General features: G+C 30.0%; 1 protein-coding gene across 1 annotated transcript in view; it reads left to right on the plus strand.

Annotated features, from left to right (window-relative positions):
- The first annotated feature begins 22,769 nt into the window (after positions 1-22,769).
- The window catches only part of LOC129960105 (CUB and sushi domain-containing protein 3-like), a 39,190-nt gene continuing 35,262 nt past the window's right edge, over positions 22,770-26,697 (plus strand). The window contains exon 1 of the mRNA XM_056073228.1: positions 22,770-23,274. Coding sequence (XP_055929203.1) covers positions 23,211-23,274 — 64 coding nt within the window. The 5' untranslated portion in view covers positions 22,770-23,210. The remainder of the gene's footprint in view (positions 23,275-26,697) is intronic.

Genomic DNA, 26,697 nt, shown 5'->3' on the forward strand with positions numbered 1-26,697 from the left:
TACTAAGATATTTTGATTATTGGTTTCATTTTCCATATTGTTATGATTGGGGATTTTATGTATTTAGGACAGTAGAACAGTTAACTATTGAAAACCATTCTTTCAATTAAATAAATCGCAAATAAAAATGTAATTAACTGGTATTTATAAACATTTTTTTTTAAAAAAAATCTGCTTTTACTTTCTTTTTTCCTTTTCACATTTCTTGGTGAGCACATCTTTCAGTCTTCAACTTTTTAGAAAAACAGAAGAATGTGATACTTTGAACTGTGTTATTATATTACAGTTTCTTTACAACTGTCTACACATACCTTGAGACATTCTAGAAAAACGCCCTTCATTTGCACATTGTGTAAAAAATTACTTTAAGGAGAATCTTCTGCAATATTTAAATAATCATTTAAATCCATAATGATATGAAAAAGTTTTCACATTTGTTCATCTTTATATTGATACCTCTTGTTTTGAAATATTGTTTTTTTTTTTGCTTGCTTTGAATGTTTTTTTCTGATCTCTTTATTTAATCCTTTTTATTAAATACTATTATTAACTATAATGTTGAAATAAAATAGTTCAGAAGCTTGGAAGTGATTTTGTCATAAGCACCCAAATGTTTATTATATAGTTAAAAAAATATGAGATAAAAAGACGTACTAGAACATTTGTTTATTGAGGACAATTCTTTCAATTAAATAAATTTTAAAAAATTAATTAACTAATATCTAAAATATTTTTTAATTTTTTTTGTTCACTCGGGGCCCATCTTGTTTCGGTAAATACGGTTGTCCCAGTCCCGAAGTACTCAGGGATCCTTCCTCACTTTAAATTTCTCCTCTTCTTTGTCCTCTGATGTCAGAATACTACTTCGATCCTATGACAGTATACAAGGGATCTCGCCATGAGAAGCTGTTGCCAATCTGTCTGTTTCGTGCTTCTCATGGACCTCTAAAACCCCTTCATATTAATCGAGCAGGGTGATCCGTTATATGGGTGATGCATTGTTGCTCGCCGGTGTATCATTGTGTCTGGTAGCTTGGACATCAAAATGACTAAGTTTCTAGGGATCAAGTAAAAGTTGTCTATTTCCTGGGCATGGCGTTAAGAGTGGCCAACGCTTCCAGGATCGGTTCAGAATGTATAGGTTCTGTTTAGCACCAAGATAAGCGTCGAGGCTGGGGACATCCAAAGCAGATGGCTTCCTTCGCTTGTTGGGCTCGGTGGCATGACTCTTTTTACTAACTCAAATTCTTCGTCATGAATATTGTTAATACATTTCATGGCGTTTCACTATTTATGATTCAGAAATCTTATCTTAACAATTTGAGAAGCAAAGAATATCCAAAAACTACATTCTACCAATTTGCTTATCGAAGCAGTAAGCTTGTAACGTTTCATGTGGTGTTCTTTTGGATCAAACATTAAAATCTATTCCTGAATCTAAATTCGTTGCAGAGATTACTAGTCAGAAAGTGTGTGCTGCACATAGGATCAATATTAGGTGTAATGGCTGTTTAATTCTTGGCCAGCATATCGCTTTGACGTTTTCATCCCCAGAAGCACATAAATTTTTAAGGTCTGGTTACATACCCCACAATGTCAGAATGTGTGTGCCGAATCCTCTTTAAGTATTAACGATATATATAATTTCCAGAGGAAAGGCTGATTGTTACGAACCACATACCGAAAGAAGAGTTTTCATATGCTTTGATTCTTTAAAATCCGTCTCAGGTATCGGTAATTTAGTAGGATCTAAAGGATCTCTCAGTACCTACTAAAATTCTTTTCCCTAGAATATCTCAAAAAATAATTTCAAAATCCTCTAGAAAGTTCTAGTTCCTGAACAAAGAAGTTTATGGAAACTTCCAAATCGCAAAAATCATCAGTTACGATTTGTATTCCTTCAACATCGAATACAACTCCCAAACAATATCACAAATCGTCTAAAAAAAGTGAAAACTTCTCTTTCAAAAAAGAACAAAAGACCAAAAACGTTTTCTTCTTAATTCTTACTGGGATACATACATCTGCTACACTCTCGGGTCGCATTTTAAGTAAAGATGATTTTTTTTTTACATAAAAAAAAGTAAATAAAATAATCAATAAAAGCAGCGACAGTGAGATTATTGCTGCGGATCTTTTATATAGCGAAATGTGGACTAGTTAAATTGAGGATTTTGCGTCATCTACCAGTGATATATGAGTGAAGACCGATTTAAAATATTGGGACTGCAAATAAAAATATAAAAAGAAAAGCATGCAGTTAAATCCTTAACATTATAGTCCCCCCCCCCTTTTTTTGAAGTAATCGTCATGGTTTCTGCCAGAAACTTGAACGTATGAAGAAATCTTGTCTTCTTATGGTTGAATATTCTTGTTGTATGGACTTTATTCATATGGTATTCTTATCTTCGGTTTTATTTTCCTCAGTGTTGTGAAAGTGTATTTTATTTATTCAGTATACTCAATCATCAGTTGATTATTGAAGGCAGTCCTTTTCAATTAAATAAATCACAAATAAAAATGAAATTAACTATTTTTTATAACTGTTTTTTTTTAATCTTTTTTTTGTTAGATTGTCATGGTGAGAAAATCATGCAGTTTTCAGCTTCTAAGAAACGAAGAATACAACACAATTGTGAACTGTGTCCTTATAGTACATTTTATTTAACTTGTCTCAAGACACATATGCTGAAACATACTAAAGAAATGCCATTCCAATGCGCTGTATGTAACAAACGCTTCAAAGAAGAGTGGAAACTCTTACTACATTTCACCAGTTTCACTTGTCATATGAATTCATAATAATTTTTTAAAAGATCTATCATTTATTGATCTTTATAGTGATTCTTCGAGTTTTGAAATATTGTGTTTTTATATTTGCTTTGAATGCATTTTTCTGGTCTGCTTATTTAATCTTTTTTGTTAAATACATTTGTTAATTATTATTGTTGAAATAAAATAATTCTGAAACTTGAAAAGTTGATTGTCATTATTGTAATAATTGTCATATATATTTCACAAATTTATATTGGATAATATATAAGGTAAAAATGCCAAGGTGAAAAAAAAATTATATTATTTGCAATATTTCTTTTCGTAATTTTCTTTCCCTATTTTCATTATCCATTTTCCTATATGCGAAAAATGTATATTTCTGCAATCTCTAATTCATATTGTAAGAATATTATTTTTATGGTATTTATATCATTGGTTTTATTTTTCATGTTGTTGTTATGATCTCTTCAGTATAGTAGACCAGTTGATTATTGAAGACAATTCCTTCAATTAAATAAATCGCGATTAAGAAATGATATTAATTAGTATTTATAAACATGTTTTTTTTTAAATTTGTTTTTACTCTCTTTTTCTTTTTAGCATTTCATGGTGAGCACACCATGGAGTCTTCAGCCTCTGAAAAAAGAAGAAAACGATGGAAACGTTATCAAGAATTCAATTTGGGTGATGAAGAGGAGGAAGATTCTAGTGATAAGCGCTATAACTCATGCTTTTTCTGTGACGCACGCATCAAAAATGACGTGAAATTTATAGAACATGTCAATGTTCATGTCTTTGGCAAGGGAGGCAGAAAGAAAAAATGATTTACATTTGTTCACGTTTATAATTATACTTCGAATTTGGAAATATTGTATTGTTTTTATGTTTGCTTTGAATTTATTTTCTGATCTGCTTTTATTAATTATTATTTTGAAATAAATTAATTGTGAAGCTTGAAAAGCTAATTACAATTATTGTAATAATTGTCATAAACGCCCAAATATGTCATGTAAAAATTAAGTTAGAGAATTTGATTATTAAAGACAATTCTTTCATTTAAATAAATCATAAATAAAAATGTTATTAATATTTGTAAGCATATTAAAAAACATTTTTCTTCTATATTTCTTTCCCCGTCAGGGGCTTACCTCAATTAAGTGAGTAATTTTGTCACTTGACAAGCTAATTGTCATAATTCTAATATTTATCATAAGCACCCAAATGTTGATATAAGTAGTATAATGTAAATAAATAGATAAGTGGTGAAAATGTAATGTTAGTAATAGTATACGTAATAGTTGTGTTGTAGATAAGTAGAATATTGTATGTAATGTAAAAAGTCGCATGGTGGGGAAAAATCGTATTGTTTTCAGGTATTCCTTTTCTTAAATTTTTTGCCTATTTTGCATCCTCCATTTTCTCATAATGCATGTTTTTGAAATCTGGTATTCTTATTGTTTGTACAATCATCACCAAAAAAACCCCTCTGTTATTTTCTTGTCTATTTTCTCATCTTCATAAATTTAGTGTCGATGGAAATGGTTCGTGAAGTCGGGTTTGTCGAGATCGACAAGCTGATTAGCCAATTTAATTAATATAATTAATTAACTACTATCTCGAAATTTTTCCCATTACGTTTTTTACGGAATCAATTTGTGGTCCTAAAATTAACCTCTTAATAAAATTTTATGGAATTCTGATGATAATTTCGAGAGTTATAGGTTTTTGAAAAATGATACTTCCAATGTTTAATGAGTCTTATGAACTTTTGGCGATATCTCGGAAACTATTATATATTTCTCGAAAAAATTTTTCTTTCACCTAAAAAAAAATTATTATTTTTCATAAATTAAATGCATGAACAACACAAATTTAATATTTTTTAAGAATTTAAAAAAAATGAGTGTGGGAAAAAAGTGAGATGTAACAGTAAAATTTTTTGCTGACATGCTGCAATTCCGGAATATTAAAAGAATGTGCACATATCCTTAATAATTTTAGAAATATTCGCGAAAATTGTGAAATTCCCACAGTCGATTTGCAACGCCCACTTTCTGAGAGATCATGTATTAAATTTATTCGTATTTATAGATCTACTTTTCATGAAGCATTAGCTTTAATGGCCATTATAATACTGCAGCTAGTTAAAGATAAAATGATCTATTATGAAAATAAATTTAAACTAAACATGAAGTTTGCTTTCTTTTTGAGGGGGGAAAAATGCCTCTATCACGGAGACGACATAAAATTTGATTACAAAACAGACTGATTGTTGGAATGTTTAATTTTTCTTCTTTACCAGCAGTTATTGTTTGCAAATAAACGAAATAAAGATCTGTGGAAATCCGTAGCATTTCTAACCACTCAGTATATTAATTTACTCTAAAATAAGGAAGCCTACATGCCAAGGAAATCCGTTCTATTTATTACCATTTAGGAAATTAACGGTAAAATACGAATTAATTAGGATCTATTATTTATATATCCAGTGGCTTAATGTTGAATATTCATTGATGATTTTTTTTTTTTTCAAATTAGGTTGCAAATGCTTTTAAAATATGTGTAAAATGTTTCCCTTTCAGTTATGAAGTAATTTTTCTTTGCAATGGCGTTTATTTTCATAAACGTAGCATAATTTTCGAACCGCTAGTTCGAGATACTGTAGCCTCATAAAGTGGTTGGCTCGGTTCGTTTGTATTTATTTGTCTTTATTACATCAGCCATTGTAAACAGAAATAATATCCATCGCTGTGTCATTCTTACAGTAACTTAAAATATCTTCTGTCGGATTAACAATGGTTTCCACCTGAATATTAAAGTTTATCCTGTTAATAAAAAGCGATAATTTCATTGGCTTACAATGTCTCCGGTATTCGCAACTCACCTATGAGCGACTTTGAAAGAAAATGATGGGCTAAACAAAGAATTTTATTCGCCATAAAAAGTAAGACGTATATTGATTTCTTAGATCGAGATGAACTAAAAAAGCTTAAATGATGAATTGATTTTAAAAGTAACGGAGTTATCCAATATTTAAATAAAAAGAAAATATTTATATTTTGAAAAATCATACTGATATTAAAGATAAATTGAGTCGAAAGATGTCAGTTCTGAAATTCCTGTAATAAAAAGGTGAAAAAAAACCCCTTTATTTTTCAATTAACAAGCCGATACTTTCTTAATATACGGTCCCGGGTTGGTTTTGTTTAGGCGGAGTTTTCAGCAAATAAAATTAAGTATATCTTGAGAACTACTGTGGATTTTGATACGCATACATAAAAAGACCTACTGAATTATTAAAATACAGACGAAACAGATAAATTTATTAACCGATTTAATTAACCACTATCTCAAGAAAACCTGTCCCTTTATGCCGTTTCCATCGACATATTTTGTAAAAATGCAATAATAAATAAAATGACAGAGGTTTTCCGTTTTTTTTTTTGACGACTGAACCTTATTATTATGGTATTCTGATTATTGGTTTTATTTTCCATATTGTTATGACTGGGGATTTTATGTATTTAGGGCAGTAGAACAGTTAAGTGTTGAAAACAATTTTCAATTAAATAAATCACAAATAAAAGTGTAGCTAACTAATATTTATAAACATGTTTTTTAATCTGCTTTCTCTCTTTTTCTTTTCACATTTCATGTTGAGCACATCTTTCAGTCTTCAGCTTTTAAGGAAAAAAAAAAAAAAAAAAGAATGTTATACTGTGAACTGTGTTATTATATTATAGTTTCTTTACAACTGTCTACACATAACTTGAGACATTCTAGAAACACGCCCTTCATTTGCACAGAATCTTCTACAGCATTTCAATAATTATTTGAATCCATAATGATATGAAAAAGGTTTTACATTTGTTCACCTTTATATTGATCTCTTGTTTTGAAATATTGTAGTTTTTTTTATACTTGCTTTGAATGTTTTTTTCGGATCTGTTTATTTAATCCTTTTTGTAAATACTTTTATTAACTATAATGTTGAAATAAATTAGTTTAGAAGCTTGAAGAGATAATTGTCATTAATTTAATAATTGTCATGAGCACCCAGATGTTTATTGGATTAAAATATGTGAGGTAAACGATATAGTAGAGCATTTGTTTATTGAGGACAATTCTTTCAATTGAATAAATCAAAAATAGAAATTTAATTAACTAATATCTAAACATATATATTTATATTTTTTTATTCACTCAAGGCTCACCTTTTTTCTGTAAATTCGGGTGTCCCATTCCCGAAGTACTCTTGGATTCTTCCTCACTTTAAATTTCTCCTCCTCTATGCCCTCTGCTGTCAGAAAACTACTTGTATCCTATGGTGGTATACGAGGGATCTCACCATGAGTAGCTGTCGCCAATCTTATCTGTTTCGTCCTTCTCATGGACCTCTAAAATCCCTACATATTAACCCATTATATGGGTGATCCACTGCTGGTCTTCGGTGTATCATTGAGGTGTAGCTTGGTCATCTAAGTGACCAAGGTTCGAGGAATCAAGTAAAAGTTGTCTACTTCTTGGGCTTGGCATTAAGAGTGGTCAACGTTCCCAGCTCATGTTCTGAATGTATTGGTTCAGTTTAGCACCAAGGTAAGCGTCGAGGTTGGGGACATCTTAAACTGGTGGCTGCCTTCCCTTGTTGGACTCGGTGGCATGACTCTTCTTACTAACACAAATGTTTCTATTGACATCAAATTCTTCGTCATGAGTACTACTAATACATTTCATGGCGCTTCACCATTAATGATTTAGAAATCTTATGTTAAGAATTTGCGAAGAAAGAATATCCCCCCGAAAAATTCATTCTACCAATTTGCTAATCGAAGCATTAAATCCTTCACAGGCCACAAGTTTTAACTCAATTCGGCACTCTACCATAACAGTCTCGCCTCATCAATCTTGTAACGTTTCCTGTGGTGTTATTTTGGATCAAAAATTAAAATCAATTCCTGAATTTAATTTATTGCAGAAATTACTTGTCAGAAAGTGTGAGTTGCTCATCTGTTAAATATTATGCGTAATGGCTGCATAATACTTGTCCAGCATATCGCTTTGACCTTTTCATCCCCATAAGCACCTAAATTTTTATGGGCTGGTTACATACCCTACAAAGTCAGCAAGTGTGTTCCAAATCCTCTTGGATGCTTTAAGTATTAACGATTCAAGCACTGTCATTCTATTTGCAGTGCACCACCATGCGCCAGATGTGCAGATACCAATCTTGTGGGTCTAACACACTTAAATGCATGAGCGTCTCTGGACATCATCCTATCAATTCAAGAAATTGCCCAAAATGGAACTCTGAAAAAGCGATTTTATTTGTTAACAAATATATATAAATAATATAAATTTCTCAGAGGCAAGGAAAATTGTTACAAACCATACACCAAAAGAAGGGTTTTCATATGCAGTTCCTGACAATTTAATGGAATCTAAAGAATCTTTGAGTACTTACTAAAATTCTTTACCCTAGAATATCATCAAAAATAACTTCTTAAACCTCCAAAAAAGTTCAGAGAAAGTTCTAGTACCAGAACAAACAAGTCTACCGGAACTGCTAAATCTTAAAAATTCATCAGTTATGACTTGCATTCGTTCAGCATCAAATACAAGTTCGAGACAAGCCCACAAATTATCAAAAAATTCAAGAAATGCAAGACCTAAAAAAAAAAAAAAAAACTCCGTTTTTTAGCTCTTACTGTTAAACAAGCATTTACAACGTTCATAGGTCATCCTTTATATAAAATTTATTTTCCCTGAAAACCAAAAATTAACAAAAGCAGCGATAGTGGTACTGTTGTTGCCAATCTTTTAGATACTGACGAAATGTCGACTTGCGAAGCGAAATTGGGCATTTGGTATCCTCTCCATCTGATGTGAGTGAAGATACATGTTCAATTTCGAATGTTCGAATAGCAAATAAAAGGTTTAAAGAAAAGCTTGCAATTAAATTCTAATCATAATGGTCTTTTTTACTTGGAAATGTTGTGGTTTCTGTCATAAGCGTGGCCATATCAAACATCTGATTCATAATAAACATCCAAATTGCATAGCATTGCCAGAAACATTTTTGAAACCAACGGACACAGCTAAAATTAAAAGATACAGTACAGTACTTAAGGATCTTATCTCTCATACATCCTGAGGAGGTGCTGCTATGCTCACATAATAGTTCAACCTCAGGTATTCCTTTGCATACCAACTTGCAAGCTGTGGCTGCGGGCGTCTCTATACACTCATCAATTACTGTGTGCAATCCATATATCATTGTTCCCATTTCTCGGAGAGAGATTGATAAGTTGAATGAGGATTTACCATTTCCCTTCATTACTTTTGATGACCACAGTCCACTTTGGGGAAAGTCTGTTAATGCTCGAGGGAGGTAGATTGAAGAATTTATCAATGGCCACTCTTTCGGTAGGTTGAATAATGGTGAGCATACATCATCTCCTCAATGGAACATAATATTTCATTCAATGGAGAACTTTGTACTCCATTTTTAGTTACTAATTTCAATTTCAGAGTAGGAAAAGATTTACTTGAAAACGATTATTCTCCCATTCTCATTGAATTCGATTGACTCTTTGTTGCAACGTCCATCTCGATATATCCGCCAAAGCTGACTAAAAGAGTTTCTCGACTAGGGCTATCATTATAAGAGACGTGGTAGACACTGAGAACATTAATGATGTCTTTGATATGATAATTCACACTCTTAATTGTTGCTACAAATGCATGCATTCCAAAATCTGGAAATAGTTATTCCAAATATTGAAACCCATTGTGGATGGAATTCAAATTGTACGGAAGCCCGGCAGCAAGAAAAATGGGCGTGGGATAAATTTAGAAGATAACCTACAACATCGAAGCTTATCGCTTTCCAGCTGGCATAAGGCATTGTGTTTTTAATTAGACAAGGCAATCAGAGAGGTTCCTAGATAAATTTTGCCTCTATAATTAATTCCTGTGTCACTGCTAAAGAAATGTAATCCAATGTTAAAGGAGCTTACAGAATTTACTCGGATTCCCATTCTTCATATCTCAAAAAGGGTGGCAGAGACATGAAGAATGATGATGTAGAAATAGTTAACATACTTGTGGATGTTTTTGCATCTATATGCTTTTTCTGCAACTATGAAAAGCCTTTCGTCTTAATAAAAAGGAATAAAAAGGATTATTTCAATACGATTTCACACAACACGGCACCTTTTGTATAATTCAGACTGCACTTTTCAGGAACTACAACGTGCCTGAATTAATATAAAACAGACAACACCTAAACCAGACAGCATCACCCAATGCTAAAATATTGATTCGCTTCGATTTAAAGATTTTAGTTCCGACATTTGTTATTTACCATATTTAAATGGGTAAAAACCACATATTAACATCTTTGCAATTTTAGAAGAAGCGGGTGTTTTACGTGATATTTGATTTTATTGACATACTTTTTTAGCTTCTACCATTTCTAGTTTTATTCCTTATACGTGGCTTATATTTACTTTCTGAATAAAATTACAGTTATGTTCAGACCTTAAACTTCGACGCAGTTTATCCTACAAAAGAAAAATACGCAATAAACCATCATCATCTACTCTCTTATTTCTTCTAGCGTTTCATGGTGACATCACACATTCTTCAGTTCTAAGAAACAAAGAATACAACACAAATATGTCCTTATATTATAGTTTATTTAATTTGTCTAAAGGCACATACGAAGAAGCATTGTAGAAAAACGCTTTTTGAAAGCACTGTATGTAAAAAATGCTTCAAAGTGGAATTTTCTACTATATTTCACTAGTCATTTGAAGCCAAAATGATTTTAAAAATAATTGCATTTGTTGACCTTTATAATGATGTCTCGAGATTTGAAATATCTGCTTTGAATGCATCTTTCTGATCTGCTTATTTAATCTTTTTTAAATACTTTTATTTTTCTTGAAATAAGCTAATTTTTTCATAAGCATCCTAATGTTGGTTCGATTAAAATTATTAACATAAAATGTTTCAAGGTGAAAAATAAATGTTATTATTTGCAAGTATTCTCTTTCTTAATTTTTTTTTTCCTATTTTACATCACTCCTCAGAGGCACATTTTAAGTTGTAACGGGCGTCACAGCACCGAAGTACCCTTGTGATCTGATCTGCCTTTCAGATTCTCCCCCCGTCAGCCCTTTGCGTTCTCTTTATTTCTTCCTTCCTTGAGTACAAGCGAGGGAGCTCTCCATGAAGATAATCCTCCATCCTCTTTTCGCCATACTATTAATTTCTGGTTTTTCATGGACAGCCGTGAACACCACTTGTTGGCCGTTCATGGTGACCCATTGAAAAGTTGGTGCACTGTGTGTGTGGCTTGGCGTTAAGGATGATCATTGGAGGTGAGTCCCAGGGCTTAGGTTCCAGCTAGGACTAAGTTAAGCGCTAAGGCTGGAGATGACCAGAGTCGGTGGCTGCTTTCCCTTGTAGGGATTCATGTTCAAAGGAATCGTCAGTCCTGAATTTCTATCGATATCGTAGGGAGAAATCAAAATGTGTTCCCTTCAATGAGCAACACATTGCATCAAATGTTGAACAGAACTTTCCATAGTTTTTTTTATTATTCATAACTATCTTATTCAAAAGAAAGATTTCATGGTATCACAATTTTCTTGTTCAAAAGGGCATTTCTAGCAGCATTGGCAAGGTGAAATAGATCTAGAAACTTAGATCAGGAGACTTTCTGGTTGAAGTAGGTTTCTTTAAACAAGCAAAACAAATTGTTAATTTGAAATCCCTATCAACAATCCTTATTCTTGTCAGTCTTTACCCAATATTGAATACATACATCTAAAGGAGTCATATCCCGTGGGGAATTATTCAACATCCGAATTGAAGAGATTACTGTAAAACTAAAAAGTCATACAGCGACCCATGTACGGCGTATTACAATACGAAAAGATTGTCATCTCCTGAATACGAAATACCTTGTATTAACTTTCAATTCAGCTACATTATCGGAGCTATTAAGGTAGGATACATACGCCTATCTCTTAGAACATATAACTGAAATTCTTTAAGGAGCTTCCAGTGCCAACGTTTCGGGCATTCAAAATTTTCTTGCCACAGGACACTGACACGTGTCCGTTGTGTATAATTCGTCCTTGATAGCACTAACTGTTCAGTTCAAGAGAAGTGTCTTAATTGTAAAGGCGGACATACTTCGTTTTCACGAAACTGCCTCTCCTGGAAACAAGAGAAATAAGTCTTATGAAAAAAGATAATCAGATTTCTTATACAAAAGCCCAAAAGCTTGTGAAATTCAAAACTTCTGTAGCTGGGAATAGTTGCACTTCTGCAGTTGAAAAAATATCCGCCACAATATAACTCAATGAGATCTAATTGATATTTCTTCTAATACTAGAGTGAATCCTTCAGATTCTAAAATATCATCTCGCCTAGTAAATTTACAGAATTCTTCCTCTTTATGTGCTATACCTGCTGGTGAATCAGTTTCCGATTCAATTGACAATCTGTCTATCAACTAGTAAAAAATCAAAAAAAGCTTAAGAAAAAGTCTCCTTTTAAAGCAAATAATGCCACCAGTGGAGAAAATTTTCAAAATTTTATATGACCTCGCCTTGTCTAGTTCCCACTTCCATTATAATATAAAATATCTCAACAAAGAGAATTGCATTAAATATCGCGGCAGTTTTTTCTGTGAAAGCTCCTTCTGTTGACTCTGCATCTCCATCTGTATGACAAAAATTTCACAATCTCGGGAATCGGATGCTAATGCCGAGATCAGCCTTCCACTGAATCAAAAGGTAACAGTTAAGAGTACAACATGTCTGAAAACTAGGAGGGTTCAACAGAAATTGTTTCCCCTCCATCATCTTCCAAACCTGAAAAGAATAAAAGAAAATACATTATTCCTACCAAATATAAGAACATGTAATAATTTTCACCCTTTTCTTATTCAGCATTGTTTCCTGTTCATAAGTATAAAAGTTGAATAGATATTTTTTTAAGTTAACTTGTTTACAATGTTTTAGTATTTTATCAATATTAATACATCTCTGTCGAGACAATTATTCTTAGCTTATCATTTGATATTGTAGACATATTTTGCACCCAAAATTTTAGATTTTGTATTTGCGATTTTACTTTATAATTTTTTCAAACCAATCAGTTTTCACAATAGATTTTTAGATTTCACTATGTTTAATTTTTATAATAAATTTAGAATTTTATCTGCCTTTATACTATATCAACAAATTTTTTAACACCTTGAACATGTTTATCTATCATATACTTTGCGCAGTAATATTAAGGAGGATTAACACACACGCACACGCACACGCACACGCACACACACACGCCTTTAGTATCTTTCATTTTGGGCAAGAAACAAGATAGTGAGGATCCATAAACTTTACTCTTTACAGTGATTCATCTTTCGTATTTATTTCACTCACCATACTAAACTTCTATAACTCATTATAAATACAATATCCGAGTATACATTTTTTTTATTAGCGCAAATAACGTTTATTGCTTTTTACACAAATTAAAGGTGAGGTTTTTTTTTTTTTTTTTAATACCACAGCTGATTCACTAGACACAAGCATTTCCTAGTCATGTTGACTGAAAGTTGTGAAATAGTTTTGTTCTTGGAAGCGTTTCAAGAAGTTTGATGCAACTTTCCAAAATCAGGTGAGTAGAAAAGCCATTTCTTTAGAAATGCGTAAGGAATTAGTATTTGTAATGCTGTTTTTGAAAAATTCAGAATTCATTTGGTTCTATAATTTGTTTATTCAGATGTCATTAAAGATTTTAAGTTTCTGATAAACATTTGTATGCACCCCATTCTACCATACTTTTTTTCCACGTGTAGGTGCAAAAAATGACCAATGAGTTTTGAGTTGAAAGCCCGTTTCATACAGGCTATATTTATTTTTATACTGCCCAGCATATTTATCACTAAAATAGTGAAAGCTTGTTTTTTGTGTGTAGTTATCGTCCACAACGGCAGTAACAGTTTTTTAATCTCTTGCACTGTATTCACCTTATGTCATCAGATATAATACAAAGAGGCAAAATAAATTTTTTATTGTTTCCATCCTTGCACTGAATCATGATAGGATAAATAGTGCATGAATCTGAGGTCCATTCATGACTTAGAATATCTTCTTGCATTATGGGAGCATAGTTTTCGCTAAAATTCATTGAGATAACATCTGTATTTGAGGAAGTTATTATCTTTACTTGTTTCTTAAAAAAAGCTTGTGATTTGGCAGTATATATATGTGGTATTATTGTTTATTTTTCTCTTAATTTATCAATAAATTCAATCATTGAACTTAGATAACTTATCATATCAGCTCACTCAGTCAAAACCCACTGACTGTTTTCAACAGGGTTTTCACCATCATAGTCTTTAAAATTCGAACCGTAAAAATTGTACAAAGTAATCTTTAATAGGTAATTGTCACAATGTCTCAGCTTACATTCTTCCTGATTTTTCACGAACAATGAATGATATCAGTTATTTGTAATCCTCTTCAATATTGAAATAAATAAAATAACATTTTTATGAATTGTGCATTCATATATTGTGTGTCCCCGATACTAGCAAAAACACACCATATAGGTCTTAAAGAACAAAATTTCGTAATGATTATTTTCAAGTAAGAGTGTTCCAGTTAAAATTTATATATAAATCATTAAGGTTATAGAAAATCAAAAAAGTTCTCTCCTATCTCTCCCATGCTCCAATTCTTCATTTCTGGAAAAATTCTAGACGATTCATCAATGTGATAAAACTTCTTTTTCTTATCATTCCTTACCAACTGCTTCTCATGTCTATAAGCTGATTCTGTTTTTTTTTTTTTTTATGGAATAATTTTTGAACTTTACAAACGGAATCAGGTAAATTGAAAGTTTTTTCCCTCCTAGATCATGTTCGTGAAGCTGGAAATGTCCGCATTTTTATCAATGCACCGCTTATTTCATTTGTGATAATTTTTCAGAAGGTCTTTATATGTTTTTCACGCTTTTTCCCCAAATCCTTTTATTTTTCTGGTAAATCAATTCCAAAACAGTTTGAATGTTTCTTTTTACATTTTCAATATTCTTTGTAGCTTTTCTTTACTTTAAGATGATATGCTGTGTTCTCTACTCAAATCAGATTATATGCACTACTCAAATCAGATTATATGCACAAGGTGCATGCATGTAATCTGATTTGAGTAGGGGAGACCTGTGTATCTAGTGCAATTATGTACCCAGGGCCTTCACTCTTAGATTGAATAATTTTTAATTTTTAGTTCTACACCATAAGTGGCAACACTAACTGATATTTTATCAGCCATTTTGAAATTTTGTAGAAGAAAGATGTGGCAAGTTATAAATGAAAAAAGTTTTTAAAGTAAGAGCCTGCAATTCGCTTCTATCGTTTCACAAAGTTGAATCAAATACTTTTCTATGAATTTCTTTAGTAAATAATTTTATTTGTAATATTAGGTAATTAAAATATTATAAAAGTCCTTTCTTCGTCTGAGGTTTTCAACAGAAGGCAGTTTGTGGGAAATTACATTATCTTCTATCGAGAACTACATAGTTCCCTTGTATTTAGGACCATGGATCGAAATACAATAGTAAAAATATTCTTTATGTTGTTATTTTTTATAGTTATTTCATAATAAATTGAATAAAGGCCTTTTGAATTAATCAAATTTTTCTAATTTTCTAATTCAATTAATTTTGAATTAATTATTTTTGTTTTTAGAGGGTTTTTTTAAAAATGGAAATGGCATATATATTGCTCAGTAACTCTCAATAGCTTGACTTATGCTATTATTATTACTGCAGATTATTTATTCGTTTAAATAAACATGAGAATATATTTTAAAAAGATAAATTTTTATATTTTAAAAAGCAAAAATATGATTTTAAATAAGATTTATTTCATATTGTAATCAAATTTTCAATCTTAATTCAACTTTTATACCAGAATTCTGAATTTATCAGCGTCCCTCTTTTATTATATATTCATAATTATATATTTAGATGGTTAGAAATCCTGCTGGAATAAAGAAGTCAAAACCTAATACAGATAAAAATTTGCCGCTCTAGAACTAGTTTTAAAAGATCAAGTTCCAGTTTGGACTGCAGCGCTACATTTTGTGAATAAACTGAAGAATGATGCATTGATTTTTGATGGAAGATTAATTCCCAATATACAGAATATAACTGTATATATTCTAATCGATATACTGTTTGGACGGTATACTCTAAAGATAAGGAGAACGCCCTCGTTCAGTATCGTATCTCTGCCTTGTTAGCGAAGTGGTCAATAACCAGGGAGATGCAGAATTCAGATAGATACTCCAAAAAAGAAAGAAACTGGAGAAAAATAAACAATTAGAATGGTTTACGTCTGGAATAGTGGAGGGAATGCCACCATTCCCGCCACTCGTTCTTCCATTTACAAGCCCCGCCACTATTAAGCTGATTTGCTACAGTAATTGGTAGGAATTGGTCTTTTCCCATTAACTATATAATTCCTGAAAAATTTAAATATTCCACAAAAAATCTAAAAATTTTTTTATGAGATTTTTATATAGATAAAGAGCATCAAATGGCATTCCACAGTTTGTATAAGTAAAGACTTTTTCAAAGATCTCACCTTCCTTACCACTGCTTAGTCAAGTCTGGCGTCTTGGTTTTTTCGAATTTACACATTTGTCTTTTATTCCCAATGATTCATTCTCCTTGGAATATTATAACTTTCAAATGCTTTCCCGATATTAAAATTTCCTTCTTAAAAACAGGACAAATAGAAAATTGCAATAAATATCATTATGATTTTGATACTGCGGTTTCTCAACATGGTCCTAATGCGTCTCGTTATCTAAAATATTGTACAAACACGGAAAACACAGGATTTGAAAAAAAAAAGTGCAAGAGACAGGGACGGCCTTAGTCGACTGCTTCCAATAGAGCCTCGGTTGTAAGGGATCTCTCGCCAGAATACACAACTATTTTACTGTGTGGTACACTTTTATGTTGATATAAGAGCACCCATATATTAAAATGTTAAAATATTTGTTTGGTTTATTAATTCCACTAAAAAGCACATTACTACCTGTTTACTATTCAACTACAGAGGTATGAAGTTTGTAAGTTACATGTGGTTTTCAGTTATTTATTAAGATCTGAAAAGAAATGAATTGAGATGAAAGCGTATAAAATATGATGTTGAAATAATGAATGGACAAATCTAAAAATGCAGCTTCTTAAAGTGAAACAGTGATTCTAAAACAGAATTGGCATTGCATCACTGTTTTGACATTCATCAGAAACGTTTGACACAAATAAAAAAACAGTGTTAAGAAGTACTAAATAGCAAATATAAAAGCAAATAGCTTTTAAAATTTAAAAATATTTCATTGCCATTTTTGATCAAAAAATTGGTAAGATGTAACAAAAGATCAAAAACAATGAGAATTAAAAGAAGGGTTTTCAGCTAAAATGTGATTCACTGTTAAATCAACACAGTGAAGTCTGTAACATTCTTTTAATTTACTTGCTTTATTTCATTTTGTAATAAGGTTTTCATTTATTTTTTTGATGTATTAGACTTTTGAGAATTTATACACGCGGTTTCTCTATGATAAAACAATTTCAATTTTCTAAGAACTTTCTTAAGAATTAATGCATCAAAAGGAAATAAATTTCTCCCTTATGTGAGCGACATTATCTGTTAGTGAAGTTGAGAATTTATTTTAAAGGTTCCGTATTATGATTAATAACAATTAATGTTTAAAAAGTAGGAAACAATTTTAAAAACATCTTTTTTAGAAATTTGGAAATCATGGAAATTTATTTTATATTCTTATGATTCGGCAAACATTAGTGAAAAGTTGAATGGTAAGCAGGTGCTATAAAAAACTGCACCTCCTAATGTCAGTCCAGTCCAGAAAACAAAATTCTAGATTGGCAAAGTTTCCCATTTTTACCCAGACGTCTGATGCAACGTTGCCAAGTTATATTATTAAACAAAAATGCTAAAAATTTTAAATCTAAAAGTGTGCCTGAAATGGGATTACATACTGGTTTAAGCAAAACAACTAGTTTTTTTACTTAATGAAACAAACAATTTATTCAAACATGACTACCAAAAACATTTATTCAACAAATTAAAAACTAAAGAAGCGTTGATTATAGATTATAAATAATTGTTAAAAAGGCTCAAAATTGATATCGTTAAATGTTTTATTTGTACGATGAAATCATTGGCATCTTTATTACTTGACTCAGGAACTTAGTTAGGAACCAAATATTTTTTTAAAAACAGACAAAGTTATCGCACGTGGCAAAGTTGCTCATTATGTAAAGAAATACAACAATTTATATAGTTTACACTATATAAAGAAATAAAAAAAAAATGACTTCTATTAGTAAGACATGGTTGACTTTTAATATCACTAAACTGTTTATTATAATGCAGTATTTGTTATTGCTAAATCATTCATGCAATACAGAAATTGGCAGTTAAAGCTGAAAATCTTGTAAATCATAACTTTGCAGCAAATTATAATAAATAGTATAGCTTTGATCCATTTAACAAGAAAATCTAATTGTTTAAAAGGAGAAGTATTGACGAACTGGTGCAAAAGGATAATAATTGTTAAGATATTACTTTGTGAGTATTGAAAATTTAGAAAGAAAAAATTCCAGATTTCAATCTTCCACTTTTTTAAGGTAGGTAAAAGTGTACTTCATTGATAATTTTAATATTGCATTCGTACTGAATGAGGGATATTTTCATTTTTACTTAACATTAAATGAAGTTCCATTGAAAAGATCTCTAAAAGGATTTCTTCCAAGTGTAAAAAATCATGCAGTCAGTAATGCTCATCATTTTCCTATGTAGTGCAACAGGGCGACCTTATTAAGAAAGCAAAATTTTTAAAGGAAGAAAAGTTTCGAATTTCTTTCATATGCCAAAAAAAAAATCCGAAACGTTTACGGAGATTGATCAATGGCCAATTTTGAAAACAAGAGGATATAATTGCAAATCTGCCTGGAGATCCATCTTCCTACCAAATATAGTAAATTCGGCGTAGGCTTAGCACTGAGATGTACATCTTAAATATTGAGGTTTCCCAGGATTTCTAGGCTAGTGCCTCTACTGCCTATGGAAGAATCCGCCAGTTGCAAAGATGTAGTTTACAACGATATTTAATAATAAGTCATATCACTGACCCGCCCGAAGGCACACACATAAATAATGCTGAATGACCGGACAGCCGTAACAGCAACACTACGGGAACTGTGGTCGAGTCCAAAGGGCTATCACCAGCCACAGTACAACCCTTCCCTAAGGAAGTACGTCTCGTCATCGATGGGAGGAGCCATACCCCCACTTTTTCGTGTACCCTCCAGGGTGGCGAGAACTAACCACCATGCCGGACGCTTTTCATTCTCATTTCTAGGTGTGCCTGGGGTTAAAATAAACAATAAGCCTACAGAGATTGCTTTCTTTGATAAAATTTCTTTATTTCATTAAGTCAAGTTAAGTTAAAGTATAATTTCCATCGAGATAATTTAATCTGCTTTTCAAACAGTGAGGTTTATTCCAAATATTTTATTCCTTTATATATATATATATATATATATATATATATATATATTGAGAAAATTAGCTATTTTCCTATCTTGAATTTTATTTGAAAAAAGTATTTTAAAAATATAAAATAATTCCGGTTCAGACGGCATTAGTTGGCCCACATCATGTTTATTCGAAAGCATGATAAATTTAGAATTCGAGTAACAAGGAAATATAATGATCATCGGAATATTTTCGATTAACATCTGACAGGAAATCAAGGGGGAAGTGCATTTATTCCAAAGAAAAACAAAACCTTTTCTTCTAAATATACAAAATAATTTTTTTTCTCTCACACGAAAATGCCTTTGAAGATTAGATATAAATCAATTATTTGAAAATTTCAAAGTGTTCGCTCGAATCGTAGCCCAAAAGCAGGGTTCTAAACCATTAGAGATAGGCATACACTTCGAATTTTAAAAAAATGCTTTAAATGACAAGAAATTACACTTTATGCGGTCTGACTCAATAAATGTACTGCTGAAGAAATTATGAAAGCTAAATTAATAGCCCAATCTTATTATCATATTTAGTAAAATATTTTGAAATAATTTAATAAAAATCCTTTTTAATTAAAATTTTATATTTATTTATAAATAAAATATAATATACATTATAAAAATTAATTTCAAGCGTTGAGAATTCTATTACAAAATACATTTGAAAGAGAAGTAATGCATACTAAATGCGTGATTTTTAAAAATAATTTTTAGATTTAAATTAAAATTGCTTTCTTATTATTTAAATGACTCTATAGAAAAAAAATTAAATTTTATGATTTCAGACTATTAAAATTGCTATAAATGAAAAAAAAAATTAATTTTCTGGATTTTATTACAGTCAATAATTTTTAAAAAAAACTCAAACTGAATATCATTCTATCATTATTAGGTCTATGGCATTTAAACGAAACAAAAAAGCAATTTACGATCCGAATATTTGAAAACTCTTCCTTTCTTTTTCACTTATTTCTTTTATAATGGACATCTAATGTTACTTTATATATATTTATAATAATATCTTAGATCTATTAAAATAAGTCGTGTTCTTGTAAACAAATATGCAAAATGACGAAAAGAACAAAACTTAACTAATTCGGTGTTCCACAATAAACTTGATTTACCGAAACATTTGAATTAAGATTAGTTTGTTTTAAAAATTCAGCAAGGAAAAACGCTGAAATTTAAACTAAAATTGGCATAGAGTGATTCATTAATAATATTAAATTATTCCAATAAATAGTACATGATAAACGAATAGATTATGAAATTAAAAAAAATAATAAAGTTACATTTACTCATAAAATATTTAACAATTATAGCTAACTTACTTAATTTCCTTTAAAAAAAAATCAGAATTCGAGAATTTTTTAATCGGATGCATTGAATAGTAGTCAAATGTGGGAGGGAATGGAACACCTTAAAAAGTTATTTATTCATGATCATTTAGATATAAAATGAGGTTATATTTAACTAATGAAAACAACTCAAAAATTTAAAATAAAAATCAGTCTGTAGTTTTGACTTTAAAATAAGCTAAATAAAATAGTCTTTCACAGACGATATTTTATTATATTAACAGGAAACTCAAGGGACGAGAGAAAATATTCGTATTGTCACGAAGTAGAATGTTAAACGTTCAAATTAGTTTTAGTCATATTTACATTAGTTCTATTTCACAACAATACTGGGGCTATTATTTTGAATCGTGTTCAAATATCGAGGATAACACCTGAGCTGGTGCCTTCTCTTCAACCCTTCCGCACCATACCAAAGTGGGCGGGGGAAATTTGACCCATACTAACTTAACGTGTACCAGCGGGGAAGTAGAAGAAAAAATAGATAATAATAGAAAATAAAAATAATTTATAGAAAATATTCCAATTTCTGAAAAAGTGCACATAGAGACAGAGTATTTGAAATTCTCTAAATTTTTAACATGTTTATAATTCTTACGCATTTAGGAAGTTCCTAATTCAACCAGGATCACTTACTAACAGAAGCGGTTAATCTCCAACCTGATTTTTAAAAAACCCGCAAAGAATAAACAAAAGTAATCTAATTGTGCAAATGCAATGAATTTTTCAAAATCCATATAATATAAATATGCAATGCATTTATCAATTATGTGCAAAAGGAAGATTTCCTTGTTACTCAGTATAATTATTTTAAATAATTAATGGGGAAATTATCTCTTTTGGTAGGATAAAAATACAGATAATTACAGAAGTAATCCAGCCATTTTGATTGCAATAGTTCTTCCAAGATCTATATTCTATGAATTGCGAAAAAAAAAAAAAATATTGTAGAAAAAAATTCTTAAATTTGTGCTATGTTTGTTATGTCTACGGAAACTTTTCTCCTTACCCAGGATAATATTTTAAAAGACGACGACAGTTTCTCTTTGATTAAAAAAATGCAAAGAATAAGCTAATGTAATCCAGTCATTTAGATTTGAATAATTTTTTAAAGATCAAATATACTACGAATTGTGGGAAAAAAGGGTGCAGAAAAGGAAATCCTTAAATTTATAGAGTGTTTACCGTGTCTACGGAAGAAGTCACTTTACACTGTATTCAGAAAATATTTTAAAAGACGAGGACAGTTTCTCTTTAATTAAAAAAAAAAATGCAAAGAATAAGCAAAAGTAATCCCCTTATTTTGATAAGAATAATTTTTTAAAGATCAAATATACTACGAATTGTGGGAAAGAAAAAGGGTGTAGAAAAAGAAATCCTTAAATTTAGAGAGTGTTTATCATTTCTACGGAAGAAGTCACTTTACTTAAAATAATATTTTAAAATACGAGGAAGTTTCTCTTTGATTAAAAAATGCAAAGAATAAGCTAAGGTAATTCAGTCATTTTGATTAGAATAGTTTCTTGAATATCAAATATACTACGGATATTTGAATTGTGGAAAAAGAGTGTAGAAAAAGAAAAATCTTAAATTTATAGAGTGTTTACCGTTTTTAGGAAAGAAATCAATTTACACTTTACTCAGAAAATATTTTATAAGACGAGAACAATTTCTCTTTAATTAAAAAAATGCAAAGAATAAGCAAAAGTAATCCAGTCACATTTTGATTAAAATTATCGCTTCAATATCAAATATGCTACGAATTGTGAAAAAAACAAACAACGGGTGTAGAAAAATAAATTCTTAAATTTATAGTGTTTACCGTGTCTACGGAAGAAGTCACTTTACACTTTACTTAGAATAATATTTTAAAAGACGAGGACAGTATCTTTTTTGATGAACACAAGAGGGTCTAAACGTCTGGTCTTGTAGTAAGAGTCAACGCCGAGAAGCATTTTTACTTGTGAGATTGCCAAGCGCTCTCATTCCATAGTTTCAGGCCAGATGCCAAAATCAGGTATTCCTAGTTCTCCACCGATGAGACTTGTTGGAGATGCGGATGTGGAACGAAGTTTTTTAATGATACCGTAAATCTTTTCCCCGGAAAAGTATCATTTTTTATAAATTGTGCGGTATTTAGGATACGCTGGAATCATTTTTCGAACGAAACTGTCTTTCAAGTTCAAGATCGAACCGAAACGTTCAGCTTACTTACCTGAGAGATTGCTAAGATTTCAAATATATTTTTCGGTTCAATTTGATAAACGTTGATGATAGAAGTTTGTGTTTTGACATGTGGAAGATGTTTTGCGTGACAAGTGCTGCAAGTGTTTGTGTTAGATTAAGAAAATTCGTGGTATAATTCAGAGTGTATTTTGAGATCAAAAGTACATATAAGGAGAAGTTCCATTTGTTTCAAAGATGGATACTTTATTAACCAGTCTTGTCTTTTATTTGTTTTCGCTGAATTTACGGCTGATATCAGGTAGGAAAAATTTGAATTTAGAATAAGTTTTAACAAAATAATTAGAATTATATTTTATTTACAGTTTTTTTGAATATTTTTGTTTATTTTGTTTAAAAAATGAGTGGTTTTGTTGTAATAAATATTTTGTGAATGAATAATTGTCTGATATTCTGTTATATTCTCATCAGTGAAGAGAGTTTCAAAATGCATTTTTTTCAACTCAAGATATAACGTAATAGAACGAATTATTTAAACTATTAATGAAATTTCTTAAATGCTTTTAGTTTTTAAATCAAAACTATGTATTAAACTATCACTCATTTTAATGCTGTCTATCATTTTGTGTAGATGAATTAATAAAATTATGTGTAAGAGCTTTATACATTCGAAATTAGGTTTTAATATTTATTCCATTATATTTAATATTTTTCCAATAAATATTTCCATTTTGTATTTTACATTCCATTTATTTCTGCGACTTAGCTTCTTTTGCATATTTTTATTCAGTTTCTAGTGTTTCAAAAGCAATGCTCTTTTTCAGATAGTAACTTCCAAATAAAATACGCAACTAATATCCGAGAATAATTAGTTTTCTAATTTTTTACATCATTTTACTATCTCAAGTAAACAGTTTAATATTATTTGTGTCTGAGAGTTTGTGATGCATTTAGGCATTATTAGCTAAAACGAATGCTCCTGAATTTAATACATTTATCTTAAATAAATTTGTCTTTTTGTAGCAAAAAATAAATACGTCATATAATTCAAATCCTATAATTCATGTTTCTAGAATATGTATACAGTGTGATACTGGAAGTCTATTATTGTAATTTTCACAAACTGAAATGCACTCTAGAATTCAGGAAAAATTCATATACTGATATTTATAGAACATCGCAAAAATAAAGATTGCTAAAACATATTAAGTTCATAACAAATGATTTTTTCAAAAAATGAGCTAAGAATTTTAAATAATATTAGATTTCAGAAATTAGAAACTTTATTTCCAATCAAAATTAGAACTATTTTTTGCATTTAACTTGCAACAAATGAGTTAAATAATATATTTGTAATATATTTCTTTAGTATAATCTAATATAACATTTAAATTCTAAAAAACTGATAACGCATTTATGTTGATATATATACTATCAAAATGCAATAGATGTACGATTTAAAATTTCCTTCGTTTTCAAATCAATAATTTTGGAAAGATTCTGATCAAATATGAATAATCAAAGAAGTTTCATCATAATTATTCATTCAGTATCCAACTAATACTCTCTTATACTGTATGATAATACACAGTAATTATTTAAGACATCCGATGAAGTTTTATATGTATTGTAAAAAATTACAAAATGTAATGGATAATTTTTTTTGTGCAAAAATCGAGTATATCTGAAATATTTCACAAAATTTTAATATCACGTAAAAAAAAGTAATTTGAATACTGAATTAATAAGGAGGATATTCATCCATAATTTTTTTGTTATCTGCATTATTATGAAAATCCTTAATAATACAGATAATTATCTTTCACGTTGTATTTAATAACTTTCCAGTCAAATTGTTACATTTTGGCAGTATGTACAGCCTAAACAGAGTATCAAACTCTAATTAAATTTTGAGTTTGCGCTGTGAAAATTTGTCTGTGAATGCTTCTAGTGATGACATACTGGCACATCTCCAGTCCCAAAGAGACTCACTTTGGTGAGAATAAAAATAAACTCTAATTTTATCCCAAATTACGAGTAGGTTCCCGGAATGTCCTGACTGCAGTTGAATACGATAAGGATACTGAAAATTGGTTATTCGTAAAATTTTTGTGATTTTTTAAAATTAAATTATTACAGATAAGCGTGCCTTTTTTTAATTTGGAATTTTTCTTTTCTTTTTCTCTTTTAGTTTCAATAACAGAAAATAAAATTTTCAATCAAAAATATAATTAGCTTACGCTATCTGAAAAAAAAAATTGAAAGAAATGAAAATATATATTAACCCCTTAACAGGTTTGCCCGTATCCCATGAGAGCATCGATTTATCTTATTTTGCCTCTTTTAAACATCAATTAAGCTGTATATAATTGCTATAATGCTATACAAAAATTACAAAGAAAAAAATAAAATCTCAATTATTTTAAATGAATTCTCAATTAAATCATAACGACAGAACATCCTCAAAATTGAAGACTTCATCTAATTTCATAGTAAAGAAAATAAATCAGTGAAGGGGTTAATACATTATATACAGTTAAAATTTTAGCAATGACGTTCAGTGCATTTCTTAAGGTTAACTTTTTTTATTTGCACGAAAATTTGCCCATTAAGTTTGCACGAAGTTAAATGTATTCTTCAATAATTTTAAAATCAGATCAAAGTGTATAGGAAAAAGAAGCAACAATAATGTTTTGCGATAAAGAAATAAGGAATAATATAAAGTAATTATTTCTTTATTTTTCGGCTAATTATTATTAGCGCTTTTTATTCATATTTAATACAAAAGTGACAACGATTTCTTTTAACCCTTTCTAGGGCCGTGGGAAGTATGCTTCCCACCAAATTTATCAATCTTTGTATGAAATTATGTAGGTTGGCATAAGTTCTGACAAATTTTTTTTAGAAAGACAGAAACTTAGATGCTTCAGTTCTTTATCTCAGACAAAATGATGTGTCTTGATTTGTTACTTAATCATTAATTAACCAAATTAATTAATTTATCAAATTAAATGTATCTAATAATCTAAATGAATCTCTTTACTTATTCTAATTTCAAGCCTAAAATATTTTAACATAATATGACTAGAAAAAAATGGCCCTTTAAAGGGTTAAATAAAATAAATAATTCTTAATAAGATAAATAATGTATTTTTAAATTATAATGAACAGTCCTGTTCTCATATTTTTGAAAAAATTTTATAAATGAAGATTGAACTGGTTTAAATCAAGTCATATTTCAACACTTTTAACAAAACTTATATCTAAATTTGCAATGCTATGATTAAGAAAGTTATTTCATTCACTTCAGGAAAGAAAATGCATTTTGTTAAAATAATCAAAATTGATATTTACTAAACGAAATTTCATTTTTTTCAAAAATTTGAATTGAAAGAAGACTTTTGCCATGCTTGATGAATAATTTCTTAATCTGCTAGATATCCCTGTTTCTGCAATGCATAATACAGCTTAATCGAAATAATAATAATATATATATTTCCATTACACTAAAAGAAATCAATCGTTTATACTTAAATGAACATATTTAATGAGATACAAACGTAAATGAATGACAGTCAAAAAGCCTCTTTAATTAGGAAATATATTAATTGCCCTATAAAAATTAAGTTTCTAAATAATTTGATGTGTCAGCTGGCTCTGAGCCAAGAAAGCACTTTCTTCAAAACACTGTCATACTCTGAAACTGAAATACAAGACTGTTAAC

This window comes from Argiope bruennichi, chromosome X2 (assembly GCF_947563725.1).
Source record: "Argiope bruennichi chromosome X2, qqArgBrue1.1, whole genome shotgun sequence".
NCBI classification, from domain to species: Eukaryota; Metazoa; Arthropoda; class Arachnida; order Araneae; family Araneidae; genus Argiope; species Argiope bruennichi.